This window comes from Pezoporus flaviventris, unplaced genomic scaffold (assembly GCF_033815535.1).
Source record: "Pezoporus flaviventris isolate CSIRO_AGI_PZ_B2104156 unplaced genomic scaffold, CSIRO_AGI_Pfla_v1 ptg000047l, whole genome shotgun sequence".
In the NCBI taxonomy this organism is placed as follows: domain Eukaryota; kingdom Metazoa; phylum Chordata; class Aves; order Psittaciformes; family Psittacidae; genus Pezoporus; species Pezoporus flaviventris.
In genome coordinates this window covers 7,412,812-7,434,525 of record NW_026892595.1, presented here as the reverse complement: position 1 = coordinate 7,434,525, position 21,714 = coordinate 7,412,812, and the positions used below count along the sequence as shown (strand labels likewise).

The 21,714-nt window shown below is 36.4% G+C and overlaps 1 protein-coding gene across 9 annotated transcripts in view; it reads right to left on the bottom strand.

The window, feature by feature from the left end:
* Positions 1–21,714, bottom strand: part of ZNF438 (zinc finger protein 438) — a 51,771-nt gene that overhangs the window by 8,202 nt on the left and 21,855 nt on the right. For 3 of the 9 annotated variants that reach the window (XM_061468096.1, XM_061468097.1, XM_061468095.1), the window contains one exon: positions 12,631–12,687. In XM_061468096.1, the coding sequence (XP_061324080.1) occupies positions 12,631–12,658 (28 nt within the window). In that variant the 5' untranslated portion in view covers positions 12,659–12,687. Of the gene's footprint in view, positions 1–1,962; positions 2,068–9,123; positions 9,324–12,630; positions 12,688–14,034; positions 14,200–18,206; positions 18,274–21,714 lie in introns of those variants that run through there. The other 6 variants (XM_061468091.1, XM_061468094.1, XM_061468093.1 and 3 more) reach the window with 6 other exon arrangements.

The window sequence follows — 21,714 nt, the reverse complement described above, 5'->3', positions numbered from 1 at the left end:
AGAAGCCAAGACCTTCATAAATATCAACCACAAAATGCTCTTTGAAACAAGGTCCATTTAGACCAATATTCTTCTTATGCAGTTAACACAATACTAAGCATTGATAGAACTGCTTGAGAAGGGATTTTTACACAAACGCTCTTATTCCAGCAAGCGCAATTTTATCATAAATACATCTTCCAGGCAAGCTATGTTTGGAATCAGCCTTCAGTGAAGCTTTTTTTTTTCCTTGCCCCACCCCAATTTTATATTAGAATCTAGTGCAGAAATATTCATTGCAGTGCTTCTGGTAAGCAACAGATACTCAACTCTAATTCCCTCTCATCCAACACAGCTGCTGTAGTTAAGCAGCTTAGCCAGTGTCTAAATATAGAGACAGGCTAGATGCAGACTAGCTGTCTGACGATCCTCCACACTCAGTTAAAGTTTTGCTTATGGACTGGAAAAGCTAATTGGAAGAACTGGTGGAAGATTATGTAGCATCTTGCATGAAGAAAAAGCAGTCAGTCAATTCACAGACTGGAGGTCCTGCTGACCCTACCCAGAACGTGCAAGTATCATCAGTGACCCAAACTATTTTTTCCATTTATACTTGGCAAAAAGCTCCAACAATTTCCTTTGCACACAGAGATCGTTCCAGTAATTTCTGTTCACCACCCTGGCACTGAATGACTCGACTACGTTCTGGCTCTCTGGCTACAATAAGACCATTTGGAAACTTAATATGCACTTCTAGGGACATTCCACTTCTATTCCACACTTTCTGCCAAACTATTTCTCTCTGATTCAAAAGACTCATTCTGACTTGTCAGTTGTGACCTGAGGAAAAGCCTTCAATGCTTTTGGAATGAAGTCTTCCATCTAAGAAAGGGAATTTTCAGTTAAGGTAGGTTCTGCAATGGCATTTTTGAGGATGGCCCTTTGTTTTAGACAACTTTCTTTCTACACATCAGTCTACAGGTTCTTCACTAGAAGCCAAAAATTTTTACACTTCCTCTAAAATTATTAACAATAATGAAGTTAACAAAACCTTAGATTTAATACCTAAATGATGTGATGCCCATTTTTAACTTTCATGTTCTAAGTCTTTCAAATAGGCATAGAACTGGGGCAACAGGTAGACACTTTAATTAAGCACAATGTTAAATCAAATGCAGTTCAATTCATATACTTTAAAAGTCTCTGTTAAAACATTAAGGGTTACCATGCTAGCACCTGCAATATCAAACCACTGAGAAACTTGCAGGATGTCATAAGCTCTTGTCTCACCCATTCTAAATAACCTTAAAATTGTATAGGACCGGATAGTGATACACAAATTTTAAAAAAAATAAACAACAATGCATCAAAGTCTTTGACAATAGCCATGCTGGGAAGAATCCTCTGGAGGAAACAAAGTCTTCCACAGGGCTCCTCTTCATTCATGGTTCCCCTTCCTTCCCAAGTTATTCACGTCTGGTCTACTCCAATCTGTCCTGCCTTCTCTTTGTACCTCCTTCAGTTTGTTCTCTATGTAATGCATGTAACATTGCTAACTCAGACACTGTAGAAAACTTGAGAAGAAATTAAATTTTCCCCACTAATCTGGTCTATTTTGAATATTAGAATAAACCACTAATACACCAGAAACTACTGCATAATAATGTTAATTTTTTTTTAATAATCCTTTTAGGACCACTTCACTTGCATAAGAATGTATTTAAATTGTTATGACTGGAGAAGTGACAGAAAATAACACAAACACAAAAAAGGATTATCTTGTTTTGAAGGGAAATGCAGAACACATATGAAAAAGAATAATGAAATATTTTATTCAATGGGTGTTTGTTGTCTTTTGCTGAATGTGAAAAGAAGAATATCTTTTCTATGGGAAAGAAGAAAATGCACAACTTTCTACCAGATTTTTTTCTGTCAATGATAGTTAATTATTCATTTTGCCAAATCTCCATACACACTAAATACCTGTGGATACTGTCTTTCCAGCACAAGTTTCTTGTTTTTGCTGACCCAGCATACTTTGTTGGACACAATGTTTCACTGCAGGATTAGCATGCAAAAAAACACCACCTGCAAAAGTGCTTCAATCAGTTATAAATAGATCTCAGGACAAAAAACCACCCCAAACCACCCCCAAACCCAATGAAAAACAGAAAAAGACAGTATAAAATGACAACATAAAACATTAACTTCCAGTTAATGCATTAAGAAAGCTACTGCAACTTGCTTTTTGCCATTTTTCTTGCCTCAAAAAATATTTTAAATCTAACCTGTTACATGCCAAATGCAAGGTGATAGCTTAAGAATTGAGTAATGCTGGTTAATGTGGTAAACAGATGGGATGCTTTAGCTTCAATGTCATGTAAGACAGTCAACTGCACCAAAAAAAGAGCTCAGAAAAATGAAGATTCAGTAGCTTTAGTAAGGTTTTTAACCAGGGGGGCTAAATAATATACTACTTTTCACTTCCTGTAATTCCACATAAAACACTGGAACCGCAGATATTCTTGAAAATAGAGTATCTTCCTTCTCTATTCAAAATCGGGATTGCCACATACCTATGCAAAGTACAGCTGGTAGTAAAACTTACAAATCAGGAGTGCCAAACTCTGTATATTACAACAATTGATTTCCAAATGTTTCTATTTGTGCCTAATAATAACTGTTTGGGTGGAATGTCCTGGTCTGGCTGTTTGCCCCAGATAATCTTCTAAAATCAATTTCAACAGAAAATGCCAGCCATACCCAGGTATAAAAAAAAAAAAAAAAAAAAGAAAAAACAAGAAAAGAAAAGAAAAGAATCCAGTATGTGTGCCTTAGACAAAGACCTTGATATTCAACACAGCAATGTCTCTTTTGTCTGTGAAAAGCCGCCCAAATTTGGCAAAGTTGTAAGCTATTGGCATGTGTTCAATAGATACTTTAAGCAGCTAATTCTTCCAGTGCTTGCGATCTATTGAATGTGCTCCTGCTTCAGGCTGGGCTGGATTTTTCCTAAAACTACAGCTTAGGACCAAACACCCACATTGGAACAAGGAAATGGCCTCTCCTAACTGCTAGGCTGACAGCATGGAAGAGGATATTAGGATTTACACAGGGCAAACGGGAAAAGGACAAGAGAACCAGAAATGAGACTTGGAAAGAGTTTAGGCCACAGAGTCAGGACATGGGAATGAAACACAGACTTTAGATGGGTAACAAACATTACTATTAAATGTATAAGAAAAAGCATTTAAACCACATGCATAACCTTGTGTCTTGCTTTTCACCACATGCATAACTTTGTATCTTGCATTTATTACTTTTTAGTACTTTTTTTTTTTGAAGAATAATATGTTTACATGAGTCCTTTTGTGCGATTTAAAATTGATTAGAAAAATCACAGAATCATAGAATAGTTAGGGTTGGAAATGGACCTTAAGATCATCTAGTTCCACCCCTCCTGCTATGGGCAGGGACACCTCACACTAAACCGTGCCACCCAAGGCTCTGTCCAACCTGGCCTTGAACACTGCCAGGGATGGAGCATTCACAACCTCCCTGGGCAACCCATTCCAGTGCCTCACCACCCTTACAGTAAAGAACTTCCTCCTTACATCCAATCTAAACTTCCCCTGTTTAAGTTTTAACCCGTTACCCCTTGTCCTGTCACTACAGTCCCTAATGAAGACTCCCTCTCCAGCACCCTTATAGGCCCCCTTTCAGACACTGGAAGGCTGCTATGAGGTCTCCATGCAGCCTTCTCCAGGATGAACAACCCCAACTTTCTCAGCCTGTTTTCACACAGGAGGTGCTCAAGTCCCCTGATCGTCCTCGTGGCCCTCCTCTGGACTTGTTCCAACAGTTCCATGTTCTTTTTATGTTGAGGACACCAGAACTGCACACAATACTCCAGGTGAGGTCTCACAAGAGCAGAGTAGAGGGGCAGGATCACTTCCTTTGACCTGCTGGTCACGCTCCTTTTGATGCAGCCCAGGATACGGCTGGCTTTCTGGGCTGCAAGCGCACACTGCCAGCTCATGTTAAGTTTCTCGTTGACCAACACCACCAAGTCCTTCTTATATTCTTCTTATATTGCAACAAACAATATAAGTACTCTAATGTAAGACTGGAAAATCATAGGGCATCATTCACAAAAACACAGTGTATAAATACACTTTGAAAACATGCTCTGGTATACCACAGGAGGACAAAATTAAAATAGTTTACTAAAATTGTAAAGGGGAATATTAGACTTTTTAAAGCTACATATAATTAATTCTGATTTGAGCATCAATGTGATTTGCTAGTTGTGCAATAAGCATTTTATCATTTAGAAAAGTCTTCTTTGAAGTCCATGCAAGTTTATTTTATGAGATTAAGATTACAGTGCATTTCAAGAAATTCTGTGAGCAGTGGGAGGCTTCCTGAATTCCTTGAATATTCTCCAAAAGACTTTTCTTAGCAGAAGAAAGCATTAAAACAGCAAAGTTATACAATTAAAATGGTGGGGGTTTATATTAACTGGACTCTATTAAAGCAGATGTTCAAACTTCAAATTTCTAGCAACATTTTTCAGTGCGGGAATAAGTTAAAACTATTTTTTGGCATAAACAGTCATTTTGGAGATATAACTCAAACAGTAATCCAAGATCATGGGCACACAGTTCATATTTAGGGAAGTTCTTCAGTTTCCGGTCTAATTCAGTCTTTTTTTCTCCCCTGAAACATCTTTATTGCACTATGAACCATATAGAGACATATGCCAAAGTTTATAGAGATCTACTTTTCAGAAAATTCATATCTAACACAACTTATATTAAAAAAAATATGTATATAAAAAAGAACAATCTCTATTGTTAAGTAATTCCACTTTCTCAATTTCCAGAATTGCTTTTCTCTGTTGTTTGAGAGTATACATACGAGCTGCTTCATTATCATGCTGCCATTGATGTTGACTTCTGTAAGGCCTTTGACATTGTCCCGCACAACATCCTTCTCTCTAAACTGGATACAGATTTGATAGATGGGCTGTTCGGTGGGTAAGGAATTGACTGACTTATTGCAACCAGACAGTAGTGGTAAACAGCTTAATATCCAGATGGAAGTCAGTGACAAGTAGTGTCCCTCAGGGGTCCCTACTGGTACCACTACTGTTTAGTATCTTCATCAATGACACAGACGGTGGGACTGAGTGCACCCTTAGCTAATTTGCAGATGACACCAAGCTGAGTGGTGCAGTAGACACACCTGAGGGACAGGATGCCATCCAGAGGGACCTGAACAAGTTTAAGAAGTGGGCCTGTATGAACATCAACAAGGCCAAGTGCAAGGTCCTACACGTGGCTGGGGCAGCCCTTGATATCAAACAGGCTAGGGGGACAAAGGGATTGAGAGCAGCCCTGCAGAGAAGGACCTGGGGGTACTGGTGGATGAACACCTCGACATGAGCCAACAATGTGCACCCAACAGTCCAGAAAGCCAACTGTATTCTGAACTGCATCAAAAGAAGGGAGGGAGGTGATTCTGCTGGTCAAAGAAGGTGATTCTGCCCCTCTACTCTGCTCTGCTGAGACCTCATCTGGAGCACTGCACAAAGTTCTGGAGTCCTCAGTACAACAAAGACATGGACCTGTTGGAGTGAGTCCAGACGAGGGCCACAAAAATAATCAGAGGGCTGGAGCACCTCTTCTATGAAAACAAGCTGAGGGTGTTGGGCTTGTTCAGCCTGCAGAGCAGGCTCCAGGGAGACCTTAATACTTTCAAAACTTAAGGGCCTTTCAATACTTAAAGGGGGCCTATAAGAAAAATGTGGGCAGACTTTTTAGCAAGGCCTGTAGCAATAGGTCAAGGCATAATGGTTTTAAACTCAAGTGAGGGTAGATTTGGACTAGATTTAAGGAAGAATTTTTTTATAATGTGGGTTGTGAAGCACTGGCACAGGTTGCTCAGAGAGGTGGAAGATGTCCTATCCCTGGAAACTTTCAAAGCCAAGCTGGATGTGGTTCTGAGCAATCTGATCTAGTTGAAGATATTCCTGCTCATTGCAGAAAGGGTTGAACTAGATGACCTTTGAAGGTCCCTTCCAACACAAACCATTCTATGATTCTAATTAAGGTTTGTTTCTGCAATTAAGGCTTCTTTTTGCCAATACAATCTCACCAGCATCTTGGCTCTAGTGACTCTGTTCTCAGAGAAAAGTGCAACATAAAACAATACCTATGCAAAAGCTGATCAAAAGTTAACGAATCAAGAAATCAATGCATTTTGATACTATATTATCAGCATTAGACCACAATAATAATCTAAGACATCATTTTGGATTTCTCACAGATTTAGATTTCACATACCACTATATTTTCCCAACACAAGTAACTTTTAAAATATGTATGAAATCCTGTTTCTATGGATAATAAATTAACAACAGCTTTGAGGTAACCTGAGTTTTTATATCAAATCTATTAGCCACATGTGGGTAAATCAATATTCAAAAGCAACATCTTACATAAAATATGGGCAACCAAGGCTTAATACAACCTCCTATAAAGAGAAGCCATTTTTGTGCTACTGTATAGAGGAAAAAAGTCTTGGAAGTCTTACCTAAAATTCAGCACATATATCTATATGAGAGATAAGAAGAACGTATATATGGAAGAGATTTTTAAACACTCTTCTGCAATGAATTTAAAATCTATTTATTAGCAGACCCACCTGTTCTCTTAACACCTCTCATGTGGTGTTCTGAACTTTAAAAGCTTCCCATTTTTTGAAGGCACGGCCTTTCAAGTTATGAGTTACTCATTTATATTAATGGTAACGTAATAAATTTTAAGCAGATCAAAATATTTTCACATCAAGCAATGAAAACTGACATAAAGAGAGCGACACATAAAGCATCTGTAATTTTTAATAACTTTTTTCACCTTTACAGTTGAAGAAATCACACAGATTTATGGCATGAAGAGAACTTAGGAATAAGGTTTATGCAGCTAAATCTTTGGGCTCAAGGTGCTGCTTGGCCTCTGCAACCACACAAATCACTACTGAAGATGAAAACACTGGTTCCTGTGTAAGCACGGAACTTCTGTCTGAGAGAGACTGTTAGATGCATCATCAAGGCCTGTGTTTCAGCTTCTATATGCCTCTACCAGCTTCAGCAATCAACCAAATCAATCAAATTTCAGGTGGGCATTATCTAGAAATGCTGCTGCTACAACAGGACTCAACTGAGTAGAATGAAAACTATTTTGGTATCACTACAAATCCAGTGGTTTATCTTTGTTGGTTTTGCCCAGTCACTCTGTTCCATAGAGGGTACCATCCCTGGAGATTTGTGAAGTGAGGCTTCAGTGCCACAGCCACTTGGCGGAACAAATTGTTTAGAAAGTAGCTGATGGGAGGTGATGGAAGCACTGGCCATAAACTCATAATTCATAAACCTTCAATGGCATTACAGATACAAATTAGGTACTTTGGAAGGTGGGGATAAACAAAAAATTCAAAGAAAAGGTTGCAATCAGAATTTTAAAAATGATTTTCTGGGAAAACAGCCAGTTGAAATTTCTTCTAGCAAGCTTCAAGTAAGATATGGACCTAAACAGTAATTCATTCACTGAAAAGTCAGTATCAATGTAAAGTCCTTTTTAAAAGGCCCATCAAGATCAAGTCAACCTGGACAAAATCATGATATGCCTAATATATGTGGGAATTAATATACTTTTTTTCCTTAAGTGCAGGAAACAATAATTATCAAGTCTGCTACAAAAACGAAGGCAGAATTCCTCAGAAACTATGCAGCACAAAAAGGTCAAGTAGAAACATTTTATGAAAAAATAATGAAATATTTTCTGACTAGACTCTTGCTCCCCCTTCAAACAAGCTAAGAATAGAATCTATCTTTGTCTTACTCCGAGTTTAACCCTCCTTCCTGCCCTCTGTGGGACAGCAAACATTCACGTCTGATTGCAGTAAGGCAACTATGCCTCTTGCAAAATTTATTTTTTCAAATACTGATGCGCAAACAGAGCACAACAGAAGATCAAGCTTGTTATTCCTTTTATAAAGTATCACATTTTGGGAAAATTAAAGCACTTCCTTAGAAGAGAGCCTGTGTGCAGGAGAAAACAGTTAATTCACCCCTTTGGCTCAATAGAGCAAATATATTTTACTTAAGGCATTAAAAGCATCTGTATGGTAACTTCTGTGCTACAAACCTCAGAGAGTGTTCCCTCATTAAAGATGAACAGAGGATCAGAAGATTGTCAGTCTTGGCCTGGCCTGTTCTGAATCTTCCAGTATGAACTATACACAGGGTTTATCATTCCTCAAAGAAAGGGCCAGAACACAGAACAGATTGTTAACTTGGATGACAGTTGGAAAGTATTTTCCATAGGACTTTGTAAATAGCTCATTTTCTTTAAAAATTACCTAAGTGATCTAACTTTTGAACAGGGAAACTCTATCCAGGCATTTTATCTGCTCTAGGTGTCCCCCCTTTTTGTTCTTCATGACCCAAATTTCTTCAGAAAAAGACTTTACAGTTCTAGTTGAGATATGCCAAACATCACCACCTGTAATCAATTCCACTACGGAGTAAAACAAAAATAAAGATTAGACGATCTCCTCAGTACTTCAACTAGATACGTATATTTTTTCAAAGACAGACACAGCTCTGTATAGCATAGGAAAACTAAAGCATCTCCAGAAAGGCTACAGTCCTCACTAGGAAGATATTAGTCTTCAGAACATACAAAACTATTACCTGCTGCTGAACCTGAATACAGCTAGATCTTTCTGGCAGCAGGATGTAGCAGAAAACAATTTAAATTACAGTATCTGAATGGTTTTCCTCCCCCTATGCATAATTGCAATTATTTGCAATGCTTATTGGCATTGCTAAGCACACCCATACTAGCCACTGTCTTGTTTAAAGGCAGCACCAGTTCTCAAAAGAAGGTACTGGATGTGCTGTAAAGGAATTGTTTGAATACATCGCTGCTAAGTGATAATATATCACTAAACACTTGTAAAGGGTGCCAGCATGCGAGGGAATGAAAACAGGAATGCAGTCAACAGGAATGTAGGCCAAAGATGATATCCTTAACTTGCCATGTGCTGAACTATCAGTACATTTCTAATTAAACTCACGTGTATCTGGCTGTGCGGGCAGACAAAGGAGCCCCTGAGTGCAGAGTCCAGCAGGGGGAGTCGGGCGGCCGTCACCGTTGCCTCTGGCCACCACCGGAGCCAGGCAAGCCTTGCTGGGGCCGGGAAGGCTGCACAGGGCACTTTCTGTTCCTTCATGTAAGTGCCAGCTCAGTTTAGATCTGCCACTCACGTCAATTACCCTACAGTAATTTTCAAACAACAGAAAAGCTAAACTATTTGTCTAATAACTTTGGAATGCTAAATACAGTTTCTATTGAAAAATCCCCAAAGTCACGAAATCTTCTACAGCACCACGCACAGCCTTTAGAGTTATGTTATTATTCAAAATTATTCTAATTTTGCCAACTTTTCAGTCAATTCAATGTTTTGTATGAACTTGAGAACAGACTGAAGCAAAGCAGTTGAAACTTCCTGTTAAAAGTAATCACTTTTATTAAACTAGTTAGTATCTTCTGTAGCTGCAGTACAATTTTTGTATGAGAGAGTTAAAAATAAAAAAAAAACAAACCTTCACAGATTTTGTGTTAATCTAGCTAATGTCAAAAAACCCACATGCATGTTACTAAAAACATCAGTATTTATAACAGATGTCCTTCTCTTGGTAGACATCTGAAAATGAAGCACTGTTACCAACATATTTTCCTATCCCAAGCAATACCCTGAAATCTTTGTCAAACTTTCTCACTTTCATCATTGCTCAGCTCATCACACAAACCATCTGCATAAACAAAGATGTAAGCATCTGCTGTATGGCAAATGGTCTCAAGGGCAGATGTTTTTATCCTTGCATTCATGTCACTGGCTTGGATACATTATTTGAACAGATGTACACAATCTGAAAGTGTCGTGTCCCACAGCGAAATGTCTCCAACTGCTTTCTATCAAAGTACATAAATGCTATTTGCACCTGCATTTATGTTAATGATATAAAGGCAGCAGGGGTTCCAGCAAAGTGAGAGCTGATTCTAAGAAACACATTTACACAGCTAATGAAGTTTGAGATCTCCCAGCACCAAATGACCCTACTAACATGGACACAAAATGTACTAAACTATACAATGACTTTTTAAAAACTACATGATTTTGTAAAAAAAAATAAAATAAATACACTCAAAACCATGATTTCAGGCTGTGAGCTACTTTTCCAATGTATATTTTAAAGACAAAAAGGTACTAAATAAATTCCTGGGTAAACCAGGACAGCCTTGTATTTTGCATAATAACTGTATAAGATGCATAATTCTTTCATGTTAGAGTGACTTAACAAAAACGTTTTATAAATCTGACAATGCCAAAAGTGTTTCAGTTCTTTAAGGCATGCTGATATTTTATGTCATCATGGAGCACTGTAAAAACACCTGCGCACTTGCTCAATAACAAATATTAACATGAATGTAAATAACAAGATATAATGCTTCAATGATAACTTCATAATTCCTAAAAAATGTTAAAATCTTGGAAATTAAATATTTATCATTATTCAGAAAAGTACATCTGTTTGAACATGGAGTTACATTGTTCAATTGCTTGTTGTGCAAATGATAATCAGCTTTCTTATAAACTATTTTAAATTGAGAAAAATACAGATGCCCTGAAGCAGTACACATCATATTACAGAACTCCTGCTATTACATGACAAATGGTAGAAAGTGATGGGTTTATGCTGTCACTCAAAGAACCTGCACTAACCTTAATCTCCATACTTAACTGAAAAATAACAAGCATTTTTGAAGTACAGAAAGACAGGAAAAATGGTATACTGAATGTAACTGATGGATAGGGTCTACTTCCAATACCGTTTATTTTCAAACCTTTTATCTGTAAGAAATGTACCAATGTTATAGTTGTACATAAATCTTTATAAATTGCTAACAGCATCAACATTTTTGAAGGGCCATAACACATTTACGTAAGAAAAGTGATGCGTGATATAAGGATAAAAAAGAGTGACAGTAAAAGAATACAAAAACAAATATACTGAGACTAGTATGACTAAGCCTAGACCATGACTTCACACTAATACAGCTCCTGGCCAGGATCTGGGTATGATTTCTAACATGAACCCTCACCTTCAAAGCTTACGACATGGCTCCTATAATTCACTCTGGTGCAAGCTGATAACAGGATACTGACTGGAATGGATTTTTGTTTAGGAAAAAAAAAATAAGTAAAAAAAAAAGTCTCAAAAGTGAATGATTAATCAGTTTCAAGTTTGGAAACAGCTTCACAATCTATATTCTCCTCTTGCTATTCAGAATTACTTCAACGTAAAGATAACTCGTTCCATTCAACTATAACAGTGGTCAAATTCCTGTTATTTAAAGGAAGAATTAAATTAAGGCTTTTAAGTATTCAAATTAAGTATTTCACTCTTAAGTATATGGATGAAGAACACACTGCATGGTAGATAGCTTTACACAACAGTAAGTACCATCTCTCTTGAAAGAATAGTCCCATTAGACACAGAACTCGTCAACTAAGATCGATTTGCGTGACATCCTTCTGGAATAGCTTCCTCAGAATAATTACAGTATCATTAAAATACTCAGTCTTCACAAAACAGGTAAAGTATAAACTTAAACGACAGCAAAAGCTCAAGGCTTCAAGTTAAGTAATATATAGTACTTTTCTTAATTAACATAAGTATTAACAATGGAAATTTAACTGACAACCTGCAATGGTTCTGAAAGGTCCATTAGTGCTTATGTCATATCCATCAAACGTTCACTCACATTTAAGAAATATCATTAAAAATGACATTCAAGTTCAAAATCATACTTAAACATTAGCATTGTGACACAGATCAAAAGGGAAAGGAAATTAAAGTTATGGCTACACATTTAGAGGCTTGGGAACACACAGCTGAAGCACAGATATCCTTATTAATAGCAGAGGGAAAAATCCAAGACACCAACCCTACTGAAAAAATAAATTACCAAAAAATGATGTTTGAAGAAACAAAACATAGAAGAAATACAGTTAAGCACAAATAATGTTAGTAAGGGTAGGAATGATTGAGAAATGGCACTTAAAATCTAAAAATCTAAGTTTATATTTAGAAAACATTTTCTTGTTTGTGCTAGTCCTGTAGCACAACTTGCAAATAGATATGACCCCAAATTATATCGGGGTCAAATATGACAACGATTTTCAAATGTATGAGATGAAAAAAACTGTAATAAACCCTGAACACTTAATTCTACTGAATCAAGCAAAAAGTAGATGAATATATTTCAAGCTTCGACTACAGTTTGTAACAGTAATTAGCAATGTCCTACAGAAGAAAACAATTTTAGCTATTGTAATCATTTAAAGTGATAAATTCTGCAGTATAATGGCTTTTTAAAAAACACATATTAGGGTAGAATAGCAGACAGGAGTTATACAGTGACTTATTAATGATGATGACATTTCTTCCACGCTTTGAATCACAAGCATCTAATTTCTAAAAAAAAAAAAAAAATAAATAGGAAATATATACTATACCTGCAGAAAAAGTTAAAGGATTCTGCATTATGCCCTTCAAAAGTTACGACAAAGTTCCTGGAAAGAAGAAATACAGATACTTAGAAGCTGATAATTTTTCAGAAACAAACAAAAAGAATAGGAAAATGGCAATAGTTTTCAAAAACTGTATTCCAGAAAGGATCCCAGTATGCCCATACCTCATGCGAAAACACCACCAGAGTTTTAAACCAAGTGTTTCTCTGGATCACACATACCCTTATACGCACTCTCTGTATTTCAACAGTGGGTACAACTAACTTAGGCTTCTTATAATTGAAAACCCCTTTTAAAGAAAGAAAAGGGGGCACGTCGTGAATTCCAGTGTGACAATGCATTCTGAAGAATCACAGCCAACGTAGGCTTAAACAATCATTTTTCTTCAAACATCTGACTGCATGGATCCCATATAACTGACTGACAAGCAGAATCTTCCATGGATGCTACAATTAATATATTAGCTTGCATTTGTGAAGCAAACATTACACTGCCACCTCTCCTGAATTTAACCACTAAATTTGATACATAATGTTTGACATAAAATAGCATTACATCAAGTAAACCACCCAGTAACTTAACAGCTGGCTATTTCTTCCCAGTGTGGTCAGTGTCGCACAAGCTTCCATCAAGTGACATTCTAAAGTCAAGTAAAAAAACCCTAGTATTATACAAAGACAGTATAATATTGTGTTGTTATCCGCTGAGAGATTTTCTTTAACGTAAAATGGTCTAGCTTTTGGAATGGCTGTGGAATAGTCTGGTTCATGTTAGAAATCAGGGTATAAAACTCTCTCTCTTGTGATGCAGCTGGAGGCTTTGGGAAGGTAACCAGCAAGTATATTGACCTACACAAATTGAACTTTAACTGTTTCAGGGTTTACTTGGATCTAGGCTTTCATACCAGTGCATATCTATAACACTTCCCATGAGCAGAGGAGTTGTGTGGATGTGAAGTTTGCTTACTTTCCTGGCTAATCTAACAGCAAGTAGAATCTTACATAAAGAACATTCCAGACATGCACTCAAGAGCTCCCTTCTGAGCACATGAAGTACCAACGGATTGGTTTGGGGTATATACAAAAATAGTTAGGACAAATTCTGATGCAATTACTAAACACATAAGGAAGTCTTGAATATGTTTCTTTATTGTCATGCAATTGACTTTCAAAAAGCAGTGGTGGGGTTCCAGGAAGGAGATGGTTCTGTGGGCAGCAGTAAAGTATGAAAGAGGCAAAACCAATTCCATTTCCAGGAAGTTCAATACTAAAGCATAAAGGAAAATTAACTGTGTCTGCTGTGACGAGACCTCACACACAGCAAACAGGTGAGGCTCTTTGGTACACATATCTCTTGTGCTGAGCCATATGTAATAAGAAGCTCGTGTACCTAAACCATCACCTCCTGGTAGAGGTTTGCCAATGCGTAACAGCAGATCCCAGGCTGCCTCAAAGAGCCTCTGTCCGTGGTACTTAAGCAGTCAACATCTCATCTGTCAGACCCAGTACACAAACGTATGTCAGCTCATCTAGGGGTAGTTTTACATCGTGGTAACATACAGACAACTCTACTAAACTGCAAGAATGAGCAGACTACACTGATGTAAGTTTAGACTGTACAGCTGCCTATACCTACTCTCAGTGGATTTTTTTTTTTTTTTTTATTTTGACTATAAATCTGGCTTGGCATGACTACTACCCATAAAAACCATGACATTAAAAAAAGAGCCAAATTAAAATTATTACATAAAATTAATCAAAATTATTAAACAAATTTTGTACCTGTTTTAAGCTCTTACGTATAGAACAAATTTTAGGTTGGACACCATTAATAATCCAGGATGTCCCTTTTTTTATTTTTATTGAATACTGAGGAGGCAAACATTCTTACAGTCTTTCTTCGGTATATTTGAGTCCAGTACTGGTTCTTTCCAAATACAGAAGATATGTGGCATCATTATCAATTTTTCTCTGGGAGTCTATCCCAATGATGACATTTTTAAAATTCTGTATAATCTGTCAATCTGTTTTCCTCAGTTTGTAACTCTATCATAGGACAAAAAATAAAATCATTCAAGTCACAGTACTTCAGAACTCAAAATAGTTCTGTCTAAATCTGCTGCTGACTGCTCAAAAATGAAATCTGTTAGAAAAAAAAAGTGGAGTTAGAATTAAAAAGTAAAAATTACCTTAATGCCACAAAATAAGGTCTGTCATGCCTATACTACTCCTTATGTTACTGCAGAATGAAAAGATAAATGAATTTTCAACCAGAAGAAGCAAAAATATCAATAAATGGGAAAAAAGCCTACACTGTAAATTGGTCTTTAACAATCAAAGGAAGCAGAGCATATATACGTAATAATTTAAAAGCAATTTTCACAGAAAGATACCCACAGGTCTTTTACATGAAATTGGTGTCCTGAGAGACAGACTGAGTATCAGGTGAACCCAATTAACCTAATTTGATGCTTATGCATACCAAGACATTTATTTCAGACGTTACACAAAATCCTTTAGGATACTACACAGAAAACGATAAATAGGCTGTAAAGGTTATGACATTAATTTTACTGTCATTCTCATGCTTTAAGCAGACATCAAAACTAAAAATCTCATCCTCTGGGAATGAAGAACTATCTGAAAGTAATTACAGTACTTATTATCATAACAGTATTAAACTAAACCACTATGACCCTAACTGAATTTATTTTTGGTATCTTTTGTTAAAAGAACAAAGCTTCTCAATGATGACTACACCTTCTAATGCAGTGAACATTAGTTCTGGTACTGGAAGAAAGCATTAAATCAAATCTTGTAATTTTATATTAAGCTTAATTATGAATTTTAATTTAAAACTAGGCAGGTAAAGAAGTGTCAGTCAAATATTATTACATAATTTCATTTCAGAAAGAAAACATTCATATTAGAGAAAAACTGAATACTTAGTACAGTTTATAAAAGACATTCTAACAGAGGCCCACAAAATGTCCATTTATATTTCAAAGCAATTTTATTCACTTCCTTTTTCACACCTGTTCTTTCACATACTGTGCCATCTTGTAAGTGACAGTGCCATGCAAACATTATTTCCCAAAAATTTAGAAACTTCTCAATGGAAACCAAGTCCCCAGAAAGCATGAATGAATCATATCAGCATAACTTTCAGGAAAGTTAGCAAAATCTGTTGCTATTTAAAGGCTGAGTCAGACTTGAAAGATTAAAACATTGGAGCTACACAAGAATCCTGAGGAAAGTAAAACTGACAGACATAAAGACTGTGTAATGTAACACACAAAAGCATTTGCTCAAGCAAGTACATTTGCCAAAAGCTTGAAGTGCTTGGCTACTTTATAAAATCAAGCACAAGGCATTAAGGCAATTTCTTTAAAAATAAAGAACTCTCCAAAACCCTTAAGCGCAATCACCAAGCAATAGCTGATACGCATTTCTGAAAACCTGCAGAACTATTCTGCATATCCCTATCCAAATCTTCAGTCACAGAAATCTGATTTATTCTCATACAGATTTTTCTATTTTAAATCATATTTTAACACTAGGACTTCATCCTACATCAGCAGATCCTCACAGATCTATATCCGAAGAGACATGTATGTAGCCACAAACAACAGCTTTCTCACAAGAGAAATTACATACTGCTTCTGTTTCCATACTTAGGTAATTAATCAGGGAGAAATGTGTGTCAGTGGCAGAATTCTTTTGGCTGTGCCCATTAGGTGACTTTAGCAGACAGCCAAAAAGAAACAGAAGCCCCACTGCAACTGGTCCCTTTTCCCAGTACAAACACAGCAGAACCTAAAACCCAGGCTATTTTTAAATTTTTGGTCATCCTATGAGGTGGACCAGTCTGAGTGCATTTCCTGAACTCAAAGCCTTACACTGCACTGAATGCCACAGTGGTAATCCTGGACAAAAATTCTTCCCTTCATACTTTGTTAGGTGAAGATAGAATGGTTGGCTGGCATGCCTACACCATGCCCATCTGTCAGAGTGGAACTGTGCCTACATGACAGGTTCTATGCTGCTTTCAGTAACATGTTGCTGATAATAACAGCTTATGTATGAAACAACACAGGGCAACTTCAACGTCTGGCTTAAAATAAAAAGCAAATGCAAAGTATTTATTTTTCTTGAGGAGATAAATCCTTTGAAATAAACTTCTGAGGTTCTTCAATTGTCTGAATAAATACAGTGTATACACTGCAAGAAATGAAGATGTTCCATGCATTTTTTACTATTGCTGACAGCTAAGCATACGGTCTCAGTAATTCTTATTTTAGAACTATAACTATCTCCAAGACAACAAATTGAAGGACCTGCAAAAGAATTTATAAAAGCTAAGTTTCTCAAAAGGACACCTGGCAGAAGAGAAAGCTAAAGAAAAAGCAACACTGATTCTTTATTTCATGAAATCTATGTGTATTAAATAAATTGCAGTTGAACAGATTTTATGACAGCAAATAACTCCAACTATTTTCCATTTGAGAAAACAACTCCATTCTGAAAAACTGAAAAAGAAGAGCAAGTAGCAGCACAGTTGCTGTTATGCCTAACATTAGACGATTCACAGAATGTCAAAAAATAACTTTTTTTTTTTCAACTTTCCAATTTAAAATGATAGATTGTCATTTTATGTTTTCCTTAGTAAATATCTTCGTAGTAGTGCTGCTTTGAATGCTGTGAACTGGAGTCCTTTATAAGTTCCACATCTCTATACACATCTTTGCTATTATTCTGTATTAAAAGGTCATAGCTTCTGACTTTAAAACACAGTCTTAGATCTTACTGTTGTGAAAGTAACTGTGAAATGATGAATGAATACAGATCGCTATATTTTTTTCTTCATTCTCAGAGCCACTGGAAACAATAGTTCTGGAAAATGCAAACTACTAATTTTATTTTTGTAAGCTATTACATGAAATCTCTGCCGTCAATAGTTCTTCTATTTTAAACTCAAATTAATTCATTTAAAAAAACTCAATCAAACCAACCAAAACAAAACAAAAAACAAACCAAGGCACAGAAACATCTAGTATGCTTATTTGGCAACGGCTAGTCTAGAATTTACTTTAAAATTCAAACTCCACAACTCCTTCTACTCCTGTTCTGCACTCTCCGCCATGTTATCATGGTCCTAAACTAAACATTAATTTATTGCTTGTGTAAAAACTGCTAAGAAATTTTGCCGGGATTCTCAACAATGCAGTTTCATAAAACAGAATATCTACATATCTTACAATTCTGCCAGCAATATGCAATGTCATTCACAGTGGAACTGAAGTACACCATTATGGCTTTCAATTTGCAATACCTGATTAAACTGTGAGACTTTCTGACTTTGTTGTTGTTCATAATTAATGATTGTTTCAGTCTGTTAAAGACAGAATACATAATTTATCCTTCACTATGTATCTGCTGCAGTACATTAGCTTTCTTCTCAGATAAACAATATCACAAATACTAATCAGCGATTTCATTGCACTTACAATCAAACTTCATAGCATTCGACAAACATCTGCAATTGTGTACATGGCTACTCACATCACCATTCAGGTTGGCAGGGACTGCTCTAGGCCATCCCATCCAACTTCCCTACCTAAAGCAGGGTCAACACTGGGATTAGGTCAACACTGGAAAACCTCCAACTTCAAAAACTGCCTTTCAGCAATCAAATTCTATTTGCCACTTGACAACAACAGCCTGAAAAATCACAATAACATTGGGTCAATGCACAAAGGACAGATTGTTCCAGCAACTCCTGTTGCAACGCTTTTGCCACACTTCAGAATTAGCTAAAAATGTACTCAAAAAACCCTTCACATATTTCGTGCTACATTGAAGGATTAAAGAGAATTTGACTAAGCAACAGAGAACAAAGATATTTTATAACAAATTTCCACATATACTTTTTATTTACTTGCTCTTACACTACAGATAAACACGTTATTTCGAAGAGTACAATAAGTTAACGTACACCAGAGGTACCAACCAAAATAATTAAAGATGACTAAAGGAAAGACCAAGAAAACCACATTATCTGGACATTACTTGCTTTTTTCCATTTCCCTCAACTTTTACATTTGATGAATAAGTTATTACTAATAGTCCAATGACAATTTTCCACTGAAAATGAAGTTTTGAGATTCTGTCAATTATCAGTTTAGGCTACAGAAACAACCAGTCAGGATTGCAATGCTGAAAGGAGAGCAAGTGTTCTGTTTTCTTAATTTGGTAGTCCTAACATATTTTAGAGATATTTGATACCTTAGAACTTACACATGGTCAAAACATATTTGAATGTCTCAGGTAACAGACCCCTAAAAATTCCATTAATAATTTAAGGATTAAGACTAGCGCATGACATATTCACCTGCACAATCTGACTAAGTTTGAAACATGGCACTAAAGTCTTCACAATGTCATAGCTAGTCCTAAAATTACTGCTGAACAAGAAACAATCGATCCCTAAACACTTATTCTGGCTATTTTAGGTTATTTGCACACTAATCTGAATCCCTCAGATAAAACTTATTGTGTCATTCAGGAAGGATTTTGTACAGGGTTTTTGTTATTTTAATAAAGTTCAGGCATGTTGTTACTGTTCTACTTAGCAGAAAGTTAACCAACAGCTGACAAAAAGCAGAAAAACAAACTTTTGCACAGTGAACTGCCTTCGGAATTCTGACTCAAATAATGGAATTTCTTTCGATTTTACAGTGCAAACTTGAGCATAGTACTAAATTTTGCCATTTTACTAAATAAATTAAGTAAGCATTGTAGTTTCTGTAAGAATTTTCATTACAGAGTTTCTTAAAAAGTCAACCAGAGAGCTTTCAGTCAGAAAGCTACATTCTGACATTTATAATGTCTGTGCAGCAATATCTTCAGTGCAAAAAATTATACCACATTTTAAAAAGTAATTTCAATTGTATTATTTGCAGACTGAAGTATTCGAGAACTGAAAACAAATAAATAAGAAGCTTACTATTACATGGCATAGAGGACAGAGCGAGAAGGCCAGCCTATGACTGTGACTGATCCAGCTTAATTTCTCTCAGTGAAAAAAGCTCTTAGTACAAATTACACACTGAAATATTTAGCTTGTTACGCTGAAGGAAAAGGCCTATTTTCTTCAGCTAAATTCAAAACTAACCTGCAAATTCTACAAAAGTATTCACTTGAGAATGTGTTAACTGTTGTGAGGCACAGCTGGTGCTTGCAGATTGCCCTGTACTGAAAAATACACCAGAAAAATAGTCGGCTGTACAAAGAACTGTTCAACTGTTCTGGTGCTACACGGATTCTCCCCTCAAACTTTGCCTCTATCATTGCTAGCCTACACTGTGTTTCAGGGCTAAGCACCTTTTTTCTCCTCAAAAGCTGCATGCCCAGTACACTTTAAGAACACACAGACTTTTAAAGCCAGAGATGTAAACATAGTAGCTGGATTTTCTTAATCATGGTGAACATTATAAACATTGCCCAACTATGAATTAAATCCTATGTTTCCCAAACACGATCTTACTCACCAGAAAGGAATATGTTCTTAACAAGACACACTAAAAAAACCTGTAAAAATCTAATGAGTGGCATAAGCAAGTTAAATCCTGTATAGCTTCCACTTTTACTGCCTTCTAAGCATGTAATGAACTGTTCTACACTAGAAGAATCATCAAATTAGTTTACAAATCAGATCATAATCTCACTGAAATGCCCTCATAAAACTCAGGAGTTCTGAGTTTAGTGAAAAAATGAAAAGGTCACATTTTATGTAAGTTCTGTCATAGTAAGCACCTTAAGCATTAAAGAATATTGCATACATTTTACAGTTGCAGATTAAAAGAATTCCCAACACATAACTAATGAAGTCAAAATTATCTTGCAAAATTAAGGGCAGTTCAACTTCCACAGCCAAAGCAACAGAGACAGCTGCAGAACCCTTGTTAACACTGCACCAAGAGAAGCAAGTGGCCAGCTATGTGCTGAGGAGCATCCTCCCTTCCTGCTGCTGTGCCCAAACTATTGCACACAGACCCCAGCAAAGAAATTCAGCTGTTTGCCTGCATTCTTTGGACAGTCACACTACTCTCATTTTCTGGGAAAGGACTGTCACCACTTCAATGGACTTTCCTGCATGGAATACCCCAGTTCTCTGGCTGGGAGAGCCCGGTAGTCTGACCTAACTGACAAAGCAACTGCTGGGCCAAAGTGACTGATACATTGTTTATTTTAAGAACAGCCAGAATACAAAAGAGTATATTCTATAGCCAATCTCATATAAACACATTTCTTAATACAAACTGTAAAATTTAGATAGACAAATATATTCCATAAGCTTATCTTAGATTTGGTGACACTGCTTGACTGATTAGCATCAAGAAGCAACATAAAATAGTGGCTGTTCAAACTGGCACACCATTCACCAAGTAGTACACAGGACATGTGCAAGACAAAAGTGTATATCCATATACTATGATTTACTTAAATTATACCTTTTTTACAGGATTTATTACTGTCTATCAGCACAATGTTACTGATAAATATACCTTGTCATTACAAAAACCTTCACACAGATAAACATACAAAAAAGAATAAAGTCTAACCTGTCCTAGCTCACTGCCTTCACTCATTTATCTTGTGTTGTTTTCATTGGGCAAATAGTCCCTGCCAATATAACTTTCATTTTTGTATCCACCACCCTGTTTGCTGTTTGTAAAATGTTAAAGGTGCAGAGCTTCAAAGACTATCAGCCATACTTAATGAAGTGTCCCCAAAACATGTTCATGGAGAAAAAATGCGAAATAAACATGTCAAAATTATTCCTGGCCACTGTCCAGCAACCAGCTGTGGTGTGCAGACTATGCTAACCCTGGGAACATTCTTCTTTCTCTATGGGCCTCCAGCTTTGCCTTCTGTTCCTAAGGATATTTGTATTCCTAATTCATTCAGTTAAATCTCAAACTAAGCAAGACCAAACTAAATTAGTACTTCAAGAGAAAAACAATTAAGCATGACCAAGCTTTTAACACAACTAGGGTTTTGTGGTTTG